This window comes from Vombatus ursinus, unplaced genomic scaffold, assembly GCF_900497805.2.
Source record: "Vombatus ursinus unplaced genomic scaffold, bare-nosed wombat genome assembly UNPS02014794.1, whole genome shotgun sequence".
In the NCBI taxonomy this organism is placed as follows: domain Eukaryota; kingdom Metazoa; phylum Chordata; class Mammalia; order Diprotodontia; family Vombatidae; genus Vombatus; species Vombatus ursinus.
The window spans coordinates 29146858-29159532 of record NW_020954572.1 but is presented as its reverse complement, the minus strand read 5'-3'; the positions used below and the strand labels follow the sequence as shown (position 1 = coordinate 29159532).

General features: G+C 38.2%; 1 protein-coding gene across 3 annotated transcripts in view; it reads left to right on the top strand.

Annotated features, from left to right (window-relative positions):
* FMN1 (formin 1) overlaps positions 1-11532 on the top strand; it is a 490990-nt gene extending 479458 nt beyond the window's left edge. For all 3 annotated transcript variants that reach the window (XM_027869857.1, XM_027869856.1, XM_027869859.1), the window contains 2 exons: positions 4638-4722; positions 6835-11532. In XM_027869857.1, coding sequence (XP_027725658.1) covers positions 4638-4722; positions 6835-6879 — 130 coding nt within the window. In that variant the 3' untranslated portion in view covers positions 6880-11532. The remainder of the gene's footprint in view (positions 1-4637; positions 4723-6834) is intronic.
* The last annotated feature ends 1143 nt before the right edge of the window (positions 11533-12675 follow it).

The following is a 12675-nucleotide window of genomic DNA, read 5'->3' as shown; positions in this document are numbered from 1 at the left end:
ATTTCTTCTTTTGGCTTATGGCTGTCGTAGACCTGACCCTGTGGTTGCTTTCTGGTTGGCAGAGACTATGCTACAATGCTAGGTTATTTTCTAGGAAGTAACAGGAGTGGGGATTGGTTGAGGAGTCATGGATCAATTTGTGATTCATTAGCGTTTTGTTTGAGCTCAGACTATGTACTGGGCTCTGTCATTCTAGGGTCAGTTTGCTTGTATTTTCAAGAGACTTTATCTTTTTAACACATTGTTAACTTCCACTTGTCCCTGAATAACCCTTTTGGGAGAAGCATTGTGTTGGCAGTCATTCTTCCCAGAGAATTAATCCCATCAATACAGAGAACTACCCTACAAGTTCCATAGAGCCATAAGGACGTTCAGTGTTCTAATCCTAGTGACTTTTTCGATACAGAGTGTGATCTAGGGCAGCCCAAATTGTCCTGTCCCTGCATGCCCTCCCTCACATATACACACAATGCTTCGTTTAACTTTTGACCGATGTACTCAATTAATACAAACAAATTAAAAACTGATTTCCCATCTTTTTTCCCATAAATATCTCTGCATATTCAGTCTTAGCTTCCTCATAGAACATGATCTAATGTTATATTAGATGACAACAGAATAATGAATCCATCTGCCCAAGTCTAGAGATATTGCTTAGTCTCTGATATATAAATCTAGTCTAGAGTAAGCTGACATCATTTCCTATCAAGAAAACCCTCAGAAAAATTGGAGTGAAAAGGTTGTGCCAGCATTGATTTAGTATAGGACCTTCAAGTATGTTCTCTCCCCTTCCTATCTTCCCCCCAACACAGTCAAGAGTAAAGATCTGATTCCCTGTCAAAGAGAGGAGTAGAGCAATCCCAGAGGGAAACTAACTTCTAGGAGGTAAAGGGGTATTTCTTATTTACCTGGAAAAACAAGAATTCTGTGGAAAATCTTCTGTTTGGCAGACTTTTCCTACCTTCCTGGTCTTCTTATGCCTTATTCCCCACCACATAAGCCAAATATCCCTGTGTGATTAAATTTTGGGTCCAATCGATTGTTTCTTTATAGTAATAGTACAAAATATATACACTAGAGAATTAGTTTGACAGGCTCTGCATCTAGCTGCATGTCATAATCTATTTTTTAATCCAATTTGTTTTTCCTGTGTGAATGGCTAGACCAGTATCTGCCATATAACTCTGGATTCACTGAGATAGTTTTGGAGTCATCTAGTGCTCAGTAGCAACTAAACGACAAAATTAATAGAACATTTAGCCTGAAATTAGGAAGACCTGAGTTCAAATCTGGCCTCAGACACTTACTAGCTTTATGCCCAGGGCAAATCACTTAACCTCTCTGAGCCTCAGTTTTTGTGATTATAAAATGTGTGTGTGTGTATACATATATAAAATCACCTGCCTTCCACGGGTGTTATGGAGATCAAATGAGATATTTATAAAACATTTAGACACAGTGTCTGGCACAAAGTAGGCACTTGACAAAGCTTGTTCCCTTCTTTTCCCTCCTTTCCCAATTAAATTAGGATAATGTCATCTATGAATAAGAGCATTTGCAGAATGTGACCATTAGTAAAAAAAAAAAAATTAACTTTAGGCAAGACACAGGATCGTAGGATTATAGATTTAGAGTTGGAAGAGATTTCTGAGGTCATTGAATCCTACCCCTTTATTTTGTAGATAAAGAAACCGAGACCCAGAAAGGTTAAATAATTTGCCAGGTTCACACAGTAAGTGTGTGAGGCAGAAATTAAACCCAGGTCTTCCTGACTCCAAATTCAGTACTCAATTCACTCCACTAAACTAAACTGCCTCTTATGTTCCATGACGCAAACCAAAATGTCATTTGCCAAAATATAGCTCCCTTTGAAAAACTTACTTGATGTCAGCATCCAACAGGCTATCTAGCAAAATAATCTCTGTGATCACATATGTCACAAAGGCTTGTATAAGTTTGACATGTGCTGAGACACCTAGTCTGAGAAGAGTCTGTAAGTCTGTACTTTATTCAGTGGAGTCAGATGCTTTCTTACAAAGAATTAAGTTATAAACCTAGTGAGATCTTAAAATTTTCTCCTCCTGAAAAAAATAAATCTTCCTATTTCTTTCTCTTGTTTTCATAAAGGATATCCTCAGCAGTACCAATATAATTCTCGTAAGGATTTTATAGTCGTATGATTAATGCCTGTCTTCTAATACTTTAACATTATACCTAATACCATGCTTAATTTAGTTCCTACACTAGAAGCTGCCTATGCTGATGAAATCAGCTCATTCGTTTCTTTTGTTTATGCCACCTCACTACCGATTCCTTATGTGGACAGGAGGAGAGGAGGAAGGAAGGAAGGAAGAAAGAAAGGAAGGAAGAAAGGAAGGAAGGAATGAACTGGCCAGTTGGGAAATGCACACTCCTTCCATTCTTTCCTTCCTTCCTTCCTTCCTCCCTCCTCTCCCCTTGTCTACATAAGGAATCATACCCTCATCTGCAAGTGTTCTGCCCAAAGGAATAAGTTTCTATTGCTAACTCCCTTCCCCTCTCCCACACACATGCAAAAGATATCTTGGAGTTTACAGGCTAGATTCCTTTTTTAAGGACCATGCCTTATCTCCAAATCACTCTGGTTCTCAATGATTGACCAATAATAGGTCCCAGTCCAAGTCTCATTTGGTCATTGTTTGGGGTCTTGATGGCTCAAAGTGTAAATAGCAATTGTTTCTGTTTTGGCCAGAAACTCTGAGGGTCTTCCACTTATAGACTGATTTTTTTTTAACTAGGTAAAAGAAACCATTCTTTGCTTCATTTCTAACCTAGCCTTAATCATTAAGAATGTATGTTGCCTCAGACAAACTGAGACCTGGGAAAGACCTTAGCTTAAAAAGGCCAAGGTCTCCCACTGCATCCAGGACCATCTCTGGTTGTCCTGATCTATATGTTGCCACTGGACCCAGATGGCTCCTAAGGAGAAAGTGAGGCTGGTGACTTTGCACAGCCCTGCCTCACTTAAATCCACTTCACTTGCAAGGCATGACATCACCTTCCTGAAGTCCTGGTCCTCTTCAAAAGCGAAGGACAAACAACCTCGCTACTACTCTGTGCTCTCCATGAGAGGAAGACTCATCTAACATAGCACTTATGACAGACAGTGCTTTTCAATCTGCCACTAATTTACCTTTCCAGCCATATTTCACATTTGTCCCTTTCATACACAGTCTACACATAAAAAACAATGTAGTGTGGCAACTTATATGATTTAACCATCAATAATAATACTAGCAACTTGAATTTATATAGTTATCTGAGGTTTGCAATGCACTTTGTTTAAAGTACCTTACTTGATCCTCATAACCAGCTTCTCAATTAAGTACTACAGATATTGTTCCTGTTTTACAGAAGAAGAAACAGAGTGGTTAAGTGACTTACTTCCAGTCAAACAGCTATTAAGTGTCAGAATTTGAGGAATTTGAACTCAGGTCTCTTTTAAAAGAAATGCTAACAACCCCAAAAGAGCTGCTAATCTCCATTATTGTTGCTTTACAAATTCCTCAATATTCAGTGTTTCAGAAGTGGTTTAAACTGGACTCAATCTTTTTAATACATTCTTTTATTGAGTGAGGATTGGTACAGTTATTTCTGCAAATGGGAAAGGTTAGTAAGTGGGAATTTCAAGTTCTGTTACTCTCTAATCATTCCTAGATCTGTGCTGATGTCAAGAGATGCCCAGTTTTCTGGTCAACTTGGCATTTTTTTTCTGGTTGTCTTATAAACCTCTGCTCATATACAAGTCAGACTCTGTTTCTGTGTCTCTCTCTTTTACTCTCTCTCTCTCTCTCTCTCTCACACACACACACACATTTTATTCACCCCCACACCCACTCTTCATGTAACCAAGGTAGGGTTTCAATTCATTATCATTAACTCCAAACTGTAGACAGAAAGATTGATTTTGATGTGTATTTTGAATATATTAAATTAGTCTTGCAAATAGCCACTTGCCTCAGGCAAGTGATGATTTATATTGAGCAACTAGTAAAGAATGTGGATTTCCCTTATTTAAGTCCTTGAAGGAAAGGGTGTATTTTTTTTTTAAGTTTGTGGGTTGTTTAATTTTTTATGCATGTTTGAAATTTTCTAGTTTCTAAAAATTTCCCCAGAGCTTCAATTTTCAGAATTGTCTCTGATAAGCAGGAAAAGAAACAGAATCCAATTAACCACACAAAACACATACTGAGGGTTAAAGAAACTATATGATATTCAGTTAATAAGAACCTACCACATATTCAGAGACATAGAAGCTTAAAGTTGGAAAGGTCCTTAGAGGTCATAGATGACCTACAACCTTCCAATGAAGAAATTTGATAAGGAATTCTGGTTTTGATAAAACATCAACTGCTCAGTTAGGAAATGTGGTAGGAGAGTGCTGAACTTTAAAATCTAATTATCCACCTTGAATTTTAACACTGCTAATCATTTGGAAATGATTCCAACTTTTCCAGACTCCCAAGAAACTGATTGGATAATGGAGAAACAATTGTTAAAAATGAATTCCTCTGTTTCTGTTTAATATAGTTCTCTCTCCTCTTTTTTTTTTTGTCCTTCTTTCTATTTATCTTTTCTCTTCGTTTTCTTCATTTCAGGCTGAAAATGGCCCAGGAAACAGTCAACAAGTTAACAGCAGAAAAGAAGGTGGAGACAAAGAAAATCAATCCCACTGCCAGTCTGGTAATAAGATGTTTTATTCAGTGTAACCAAGGTTTTCTTAATACTGAAAAAAAAAAATGTGAGGTAAAAATGAAACTTTTTGAAGTTTACCTTCTTTTCCTTTTCCTCAATTAAAATGGATGCCATTACCAATAAGCCCAACCTGGTCTCCTTAGAATTCTCACACCCTTTTCTCAGTAGATCATGAGAATAGAACCATAATACTTTATATTTCAATAATACCATACTTCTGAAATATCCAAAACACTTTCATATTTGAGGTCTGATTTGTTCCCACTGCAGAAAAAGGGCAACCAGTATTCCTGTTCAGCAGGTGAGGAAATTGAGATGCTGGAAATTTAAGCGATCTTTCTAAGTCATAAAAAAGAGTGTCAAAAGCAAGGCTAAAACCCAGACCTCCTGGTTCCCAGCACAGTGCTGTGTCTCCTGGCTTCTATTGCCTCACTAAAGATAGGGCAAAATTAACATGTGAAGGACTACACTGAATTTCAACCCAAATGAGTGTAACTCAAGAAACATTTAACTGACCCTCTTCACTAGTAAATAGAAACAATTTTTTTAAATGGTGTTTTTTTTTAATTAAAGACTGTACCATCATTTTGTTTAATTATTTCTCATGACAACCTTGTAAGGTAGCTCCTCTGAAGTTTGGTACTATTTGTGTGTAGGAGCTCAATGTATACTGTTTGATGTTGATAAGAAATAAAGAAACCACGACCCAAAGAACCTGCTTCTATTGGTTGATGGCAGAATGAGTACATGAACCCTCTGAGTTATGTTTCTTTATCTCACATGCCTACATGACTGGGAATTTCACTTGACTGTCAGATTTCTGGGTTGTGGGTTCATGCCCTAATTTGTGCCCCAAACATCTATTGCTTTTGGTCTCTTCCATTTGCATCTTGTATATATCATTCTCCCTGCTCTCACAGACAAATTTCATCCCACTAAGACACCCCATCTTTATTGAGAAGGTGAGATCTTCTATTTTGTCAGAGGGAAACTTATGTGGGGTCATTGCATTATTATAATTATAAATTGACCTCAACTAGTCAGATTCCAATTAGAAGGCATAAGTTTTTTTTGGTATGGGAAGTATAAGGAAACCTATAAGACAATTCCTCATACAAGTACTTAAGTAAAGAGATGGTATTTAAATTTAGATGGGTATTTTTTTTAAGTTGACTGAATTTAGAGTCAGATTTGAGTTTTAACCTTGGTTGTGATACTTACTACCTGTGTAACCTTGAGCAAGTTACTTAAACTCTGACCTTCAGTTTCCTCATCATTAAAATGAGGGGATTGAATTAGCTGGCCCTTAAGATCCCTTCCAACTCTCAATCTATGTTTCTTGATACTATGATCTCATAGATAACAGACAGCCCTCTTTCGGGGGTCCAAATTATTGTCCATTTCTCAGGAAACTTCCTCTCTCATCTTTCCATACCAGTGCCTGTTGGCCTTTTAAATATTTCTGTCCCACCCTCATGAGCAACACTCATCCCCTGAACATGTTCAACATATATCTATGTTAAACCTACAGAAAGTGTGCATTCATTTTTCTGTTCTGTTTATACTTGTTTCTATTTATATAAACTCAACAGAACTACATGTGCCATCCATCTAGAGGGGAAAAAAATTAATGGAGAGGAAATATTTGCAGCAACAGTTCAAACCGATGAAAGAATATTTACTTTTGGTCTTCTGCAGATATTTTCAACCTGGCAACAGGAATTTTTCATATTCCCATGAATGAGAAATCACTACTTTCCATGAAGTCCTTGGGTAATGCACTTTAAACAGGTCTTGAAAGATGTAAGGGAACAAAGAATAGCCTGCTATCCTTTAGAACTTGCTCTGAGACCTGGAGTTGCATGGGATTAATTTTGCAATAAGCTTTTTTATTTTTTAAAAAATTGGTTTGTGGACTGGGTAAGGGGTAGAATGATGACAGAACAGTAGGAAACAGAGTGATAGAGAAACACTCATCTCTTTGGCATGTTTCAGACAATTCAACACAGCCTTCTAGACCACATGCTTGTTGTAATTTGAGAACAGATGGAAAATTAGAGAAAGGAATGATAATAAACTCATTTTTTTCTTAAACAACAGAAAGAAAGACTGCGTCAAAAGGAAGCCAGTGTGACCACCAACTGAAAGGAGACATATGAAAAGGATGACAGTGGGACTTGATAAACTTGCATGATGCTTTATGGTGTGACCAGTGCCCTGGAGAGCACTTGGTAGAAGACTTGGTTACCAAACATTTGCTTTTGCTCTACTTTTCCTGAAATTAGCCAAGGAAAACTCTCCAGGTCTTTGCAAAGCAAGACCCTCAAAAATCCAGAGGAACAATGAGAAGCTGTTTACAGGAACACTAGAAAGAATTCTGGTAACTACATCTTGGGGGTATCCAAAGGGATCCCCTCTGCTAAGTGACTAATGGATGCACTGTGTCTATTCAAGGCTTATTGACCAGAGCATGGTATATATGTTGCAACAGATGAAGGAGGGAGCTGTTATCAACACACCTGCCCTATAAGATCGTTTTTAAGCCTTGGTCTTCTCTTGCTGCTGCTTTGATGATTGGCCCTACTTTAATCATGTTGGAAAGAATATGCATCCTTCTCCTCAGAAGGGTTAAAGATTTCTATACATAAATATATCCTGTATTTTATTATTTTACTACAGCTATTTTTAGAGACCCAAGACTTTGTAAATATCCCAGGTTAAAAGATTGTTTTGCACACCAGTGGGGAGGGGAAGAAGTAGCCAAACTCCATTCTCCGAGGAGAATGTCTAATGACTCCAGGTAGTTGGCCTGAACTAAGTTAATTCCGTTGTTTTGGTGTGATGACTATTTGGTGTTCTTCCCTCTGGGTCTAGGTATGCAGGAATCCTGCATACTCAACTCCCAAAAGACAAAAAAATTTACTCGAACAACTTGAGGATCAAATTCATTGCTTGTCCAGAAGAGAAAAAGTGGCAAGTACATTTTACATTTCAGACTGGCGTTTGATTATTGATGCCACAGAACAGCCTGACATCAATGATGTAGTCCCCAAGCAAGATTTTGCTGCCAGAACAGTTTAATTAGGGAGTACCTGGAGATCCCTGGGTTCCTTCTTGCTCCTGTATCAAAAGAGATCAGGAGTCAGATGAGAAAACTTTCTCACTAACAAGTGATGTTTGTGGCAGATAAAGGTCCTCAGTGTAGAAATAAATGAGCACAGGGGGAAAGATCTTTATGTCCAAAAGAAAAAAAAAAGTAGGCTACTCTTGAGCAGGTAGTTTTGTTTTGTTTTGTTTTGTTCTATGAACCTGAGAAACTAAGAGTAGCTACTGGGACATGAGTCATGATGATATGGTTGTGAGCCCAGGGAAAACCCATCACGGACTCTTCCCCTGACCTGACTATCCTTACTCCCCTTGTCTGCCCTTTGGTTCTCAGACAGAAAGCATAGGACAGAGAAGAAAGTAAAGAGAGGTTTGAGGTGATGTTTCTGAAGGCAGTAAAGCTTCCTCTGCTGATCAGTAGAGGACCATCTAGAAGCAAGAAATACCCCATGAGTGCCTTTTCCCTCCCTACTGCCTCTGATATCCATCGCCCTTCTCCTCAGGCTCCTAGATCATTCCTCCTTGTCAGGTCCCTGAGTCTCTCTCCGTTGTGTGGTCCCCACCAACCTGCCAGTCAGCAGTCCTTTCAGGAATTGCTGCGAATAGAAGCATCTAATAAAAATACCACTTCATCCTTAACACAGTTTTTATCTCTAAGGAGTTTTAAAAAATGCGTCATGAAGGTCAAATCAAAGCATAGGAAGCATATTCACACAGGTGCTAATTGTTTTCTTTAAGCTACCAAAAAAAAAGAAAGAAAATGATTAGCTTTTTGTACCCCCAAATAAAGTGCTAGGACAATCAAGGTAAAACGTCTATGCAGAACTAAGAAGGACTTACTTGACCTCTTAGTTAAAGAGCCTTCTATCACTGGGTTCTTATGTTTCCTATTCTGTCTCACTCAGATGTGATGAGATCTCTGGGAATTTATCAGCTAATAAATCTGATGGTAGTGACCCTTTTAAAACAAAAGCCATCCAGTACTGTCAGGAGTTCCTCCTGGCATTTACACGTGGAAGAAGAGTATAGTAAGGTTCCTAAGATTTCTGTGGCATAGAGCTACTTCTAATTTGCCTGAAGCCCAGAGATCAACAGATGAGTTTATGATCAAAGATATAGAAGTATAGGCCATTTTAACAGCTGGGTATAATAACAACTAAATTCATGATTGATGGATGTGTTTGTGTATGTGTGCATGTGGCTACCCCAAAATGAGGAAGAACAAGGGGAAACTCATCCAGAACATTGGACATTTCCAAAAAGGAGGGGGGCTATCACAGCTGCTGAATTCCCTACCCACTCTTCAGTGGAAATGTCCACATACTTCTAAGGGAAGGAGTTCCTAACAACAGTATATCTTCCTATCCCTCAAAAAAAAAAAAATACTACAGCTCCATATGGAGTAGGCAGGGAACTGGGTTCATGGTATTATCCAGCTCTCCCTCAACCCAGTAGAAAGGGCAAATTATCAGTAACTACAATTACCTGACCAACCAGATCCAGAATCCAGAAACTAGATCAAATGGTCAAATGTGACCATCCACTTAAGTACTCATAAGATAACAGCTTCTGAGCATGTTCCCCCCTTACCTAAGGAGCATGCTAATATCCTTGTAGCCAATTTCTTGGTGCCATAAATCCCAAGGCTGCATGTTTACTGAAGTGCAGATTCTTACAAAAACATGATTGCAATAAGCATTGATTGCTGGATGTGTATATGATGCTTACATACTACTGCCTATCCAGGTACAAAGGCAGAAAAGCCATAACAGGCCACAGAATAACCTGTAGCATATTATAAAGAATATTAGAAGGTGGGCTCTCTCTTGCACACAGACTTCTAATCCAAGTTGAAAAGGAAGGAGGAAAAGCAAAGTGTGGGTAAGTAAGAATGGAAATATGAGTGCTAGGTGGCATTTCACAGCCTAGCATCTCAATACCTGGTAACAAAACATGAGGGGAAAATGGTCAATCTTGACAATCATCTCATGCAACAAGAGCATGCCTTTTAAGCAACTGAGCCCTGTTTATAGGAAGTGCCTTCAGAGACCCTTAGCAACTTGCTAGGGCACCCAAGGCAAGGAAAAACATGAAATCTGGAAAATAACAGAGGGAAACCCTCTGGTGCTATATCTTGCATTTCTCCAACTGAAATGGATTCTATCTTAAAGTTAGCAAAGGGAATGAACACTTATGATTTTTCAATGAATATACAGAAATCACTGCAGGGTCTGGGGTTGGACTAGGTGATCTTTAAGACCATTTCTAGCTTCCATGGTCTCTATGGAGTCCCTTCAGTGAGGTAACCACTTTCACACTAAGGTCTCATACCCTACTACTGAGGAAACTGGGGAAAGTGCACGTATTAGGAGAAAAATTTGATATATGGGGGGGCTGTGAATGACTTTAAAACTTTAATGATATTGATGAAATGGTCACTGTTATTTTCCCAAGGACCAGTTGTAGATGAAATAGGAGAGCTACAGGTATACTCGAATAATGGTTTGCCTCTGAGTTACAAATCTCACCATAGATTTTGCATCCTGTTCTCAGGCAGTTTCAGCTTAATTTTATTATTGCTTCTCTAGATGTTTCCATTACTTTCTTTCTCCTACTATTTTTCCCAACCTTGATGGTTTATAATATAAAAGTATACAACAGAAAGTAAATATATAAATCTTAGGTCATACAAAGGTAGGGCAAACTCCAGGATTCTACTTGGAATAAAGGAAGCAGGACACCAAAGGACTTGGTTATTACACAGGGTTTGTACCCACCATCAACCCTTAATCATAAACAGTGGGTAGAAAGAAAATCCCATTTATAAGATATGTGAGATCTCATCTTGTGTAAGCAATGAATTCAAACAGTTGTGATTACATGATGATTCTGAGCAGAGTAGTCCCCAACCCCTGTTTGAACCATCTATATAAGTAAATATGAACTGTAGTCTAGATGTGAATACTTAGGATGGTGAAAGTCAATTCCATTTGAAAAGTCTGTGTACGGGGCAAAACAACATATTATGATGCAAAAAGCCATGGACTGAGTCGGAGACCTTGCTCTGCCATTAATCGTTATATGACATTCGACAGAGCAACCTTCCTAGACTTCCCTTTCTCCATCAAGACAAAAGAGTTGAACTACTTAAATGCCCTCTCTACTCCAAAATGCTGTAATACCAAGACAAAGAGGTAGAACAAATCTTTTTTAAATTGGTACCATTCAGCACTCCAAAGAAAAATCTCAAGATCAAGTCCTGAACTTTGTCTTAAATCTGTTGGAGTTCAGAATTACTTCAAACTCATCCTAATGGATAGTGAGGTCAAGTTTAAGTTTGTGTTATTGAACTAATGTTGTTATAATTGAAATGTGGCATTGGCAAGAGAATAAGAAAAGACCAAGATGTATCCCTGAAGTCATTGTAAGTTCTTGAATTTGTCAAAAATGCAGGTTAATTTCATGATCATTCATCCAAATGGAGTGGTGTCTCTTTTTCTATGTCCTGTTCTCTGTCATTTTAGTTTGTAATAAGCCTTTCATTTTCATTTTCAGCATTTGCAGGCTTGACTCTACTTTTAATAGAATGTTATCAACAATTAGTGATTATTTAGCACTGAATTTGGTGCCAGAGCCTTTGTTATGCAAAAAATAGTATGGTCAATAAAGACACTAAGTAACATTTAAAGTGAACAGACTCCCTCAAGATTAGACTAGAATTTCTTCTTTAGGTAGTGGTTCCATTTTGATTTTTTAATTAGCCTACATTCTAACTATGGCTACTCAGGAGTGTCTTGTAAAAGTGTGGAATATCCAGAGGACATGGACCCCATACATACACATTATAAAGTCCAATGATCATGCTTCAAACATCAGTCAGTTGACCTTTTGAAACCTTGATTTAGTAGGAGAATGGGATGAGACAGTGAACGTAAGAAACAGAACTGAACTATCGATTTCATTCCCTTTACTTCTTGGTCATAATAAGAAACTTGCCCCTACCCTATCCCAAAGAGCCCTGGGGTTGACATGCATGTGAAATAAATCCCATATGGTCAAACTGATCTGGAGTTCAACACCCATGGCCAGTTTGAGGCGTTTCAAAATGCAAAATAACCAAAGTTGTTGTTGGGTAGCTTTCTACTTTCCAGCCACATGGAGAAATAATTCCATCTGCTTAGAAACCTCCCTCAGCATTGGCTAAGAATTGCACATGAGGAAAAACACCTTCAAAAATGGGAGCCAATAAATATTTGATCATCCTTTTATACCAGTGTAACATGGTATTTGCAATTTCACTGGCAATTGATTCTAGGCATAGTCTCTCTGAGTGACAGAGAGGCAAGTTCTTCATGTTATTGGGCAATGGCACAAATGATATTTCTATCCATCCTGTCAGCTATTGACACCTTGTTCGAGGCACTAAATTCCAATTTCACAATTTTTATTTCCCTCCCAAGAAGCAGTCAAAAATCTCACATTCTCTAGATCAATGCCTTACTGGAAGTTACCAAATTTAAGATGCTCCTAGTATGTCAGATCTGAAGCCCATTTAGTAGGCTTTTTTTTTTTTTTGCTTAAGATTCCTAATCAACGCTATGACATGAATTTATCACAGGACATGTAGAGCATTGAAGTTCTTATGAAAACGAAGTGGTAGAAATGCAGGCGAGATCAAGCCAACCAGAGATGTTTCATTGTCCTCCACACCAGGTAGAAAGCTTTCTTTTTCCAAGAGCTGTGCAGGATTGGTAACCAATGGAGAAAACAGTGAAAAATCCCACACTTCACTTTTTCTTGGAGGTGAACTTCACCCGGCTCATCACTTTTGTTATC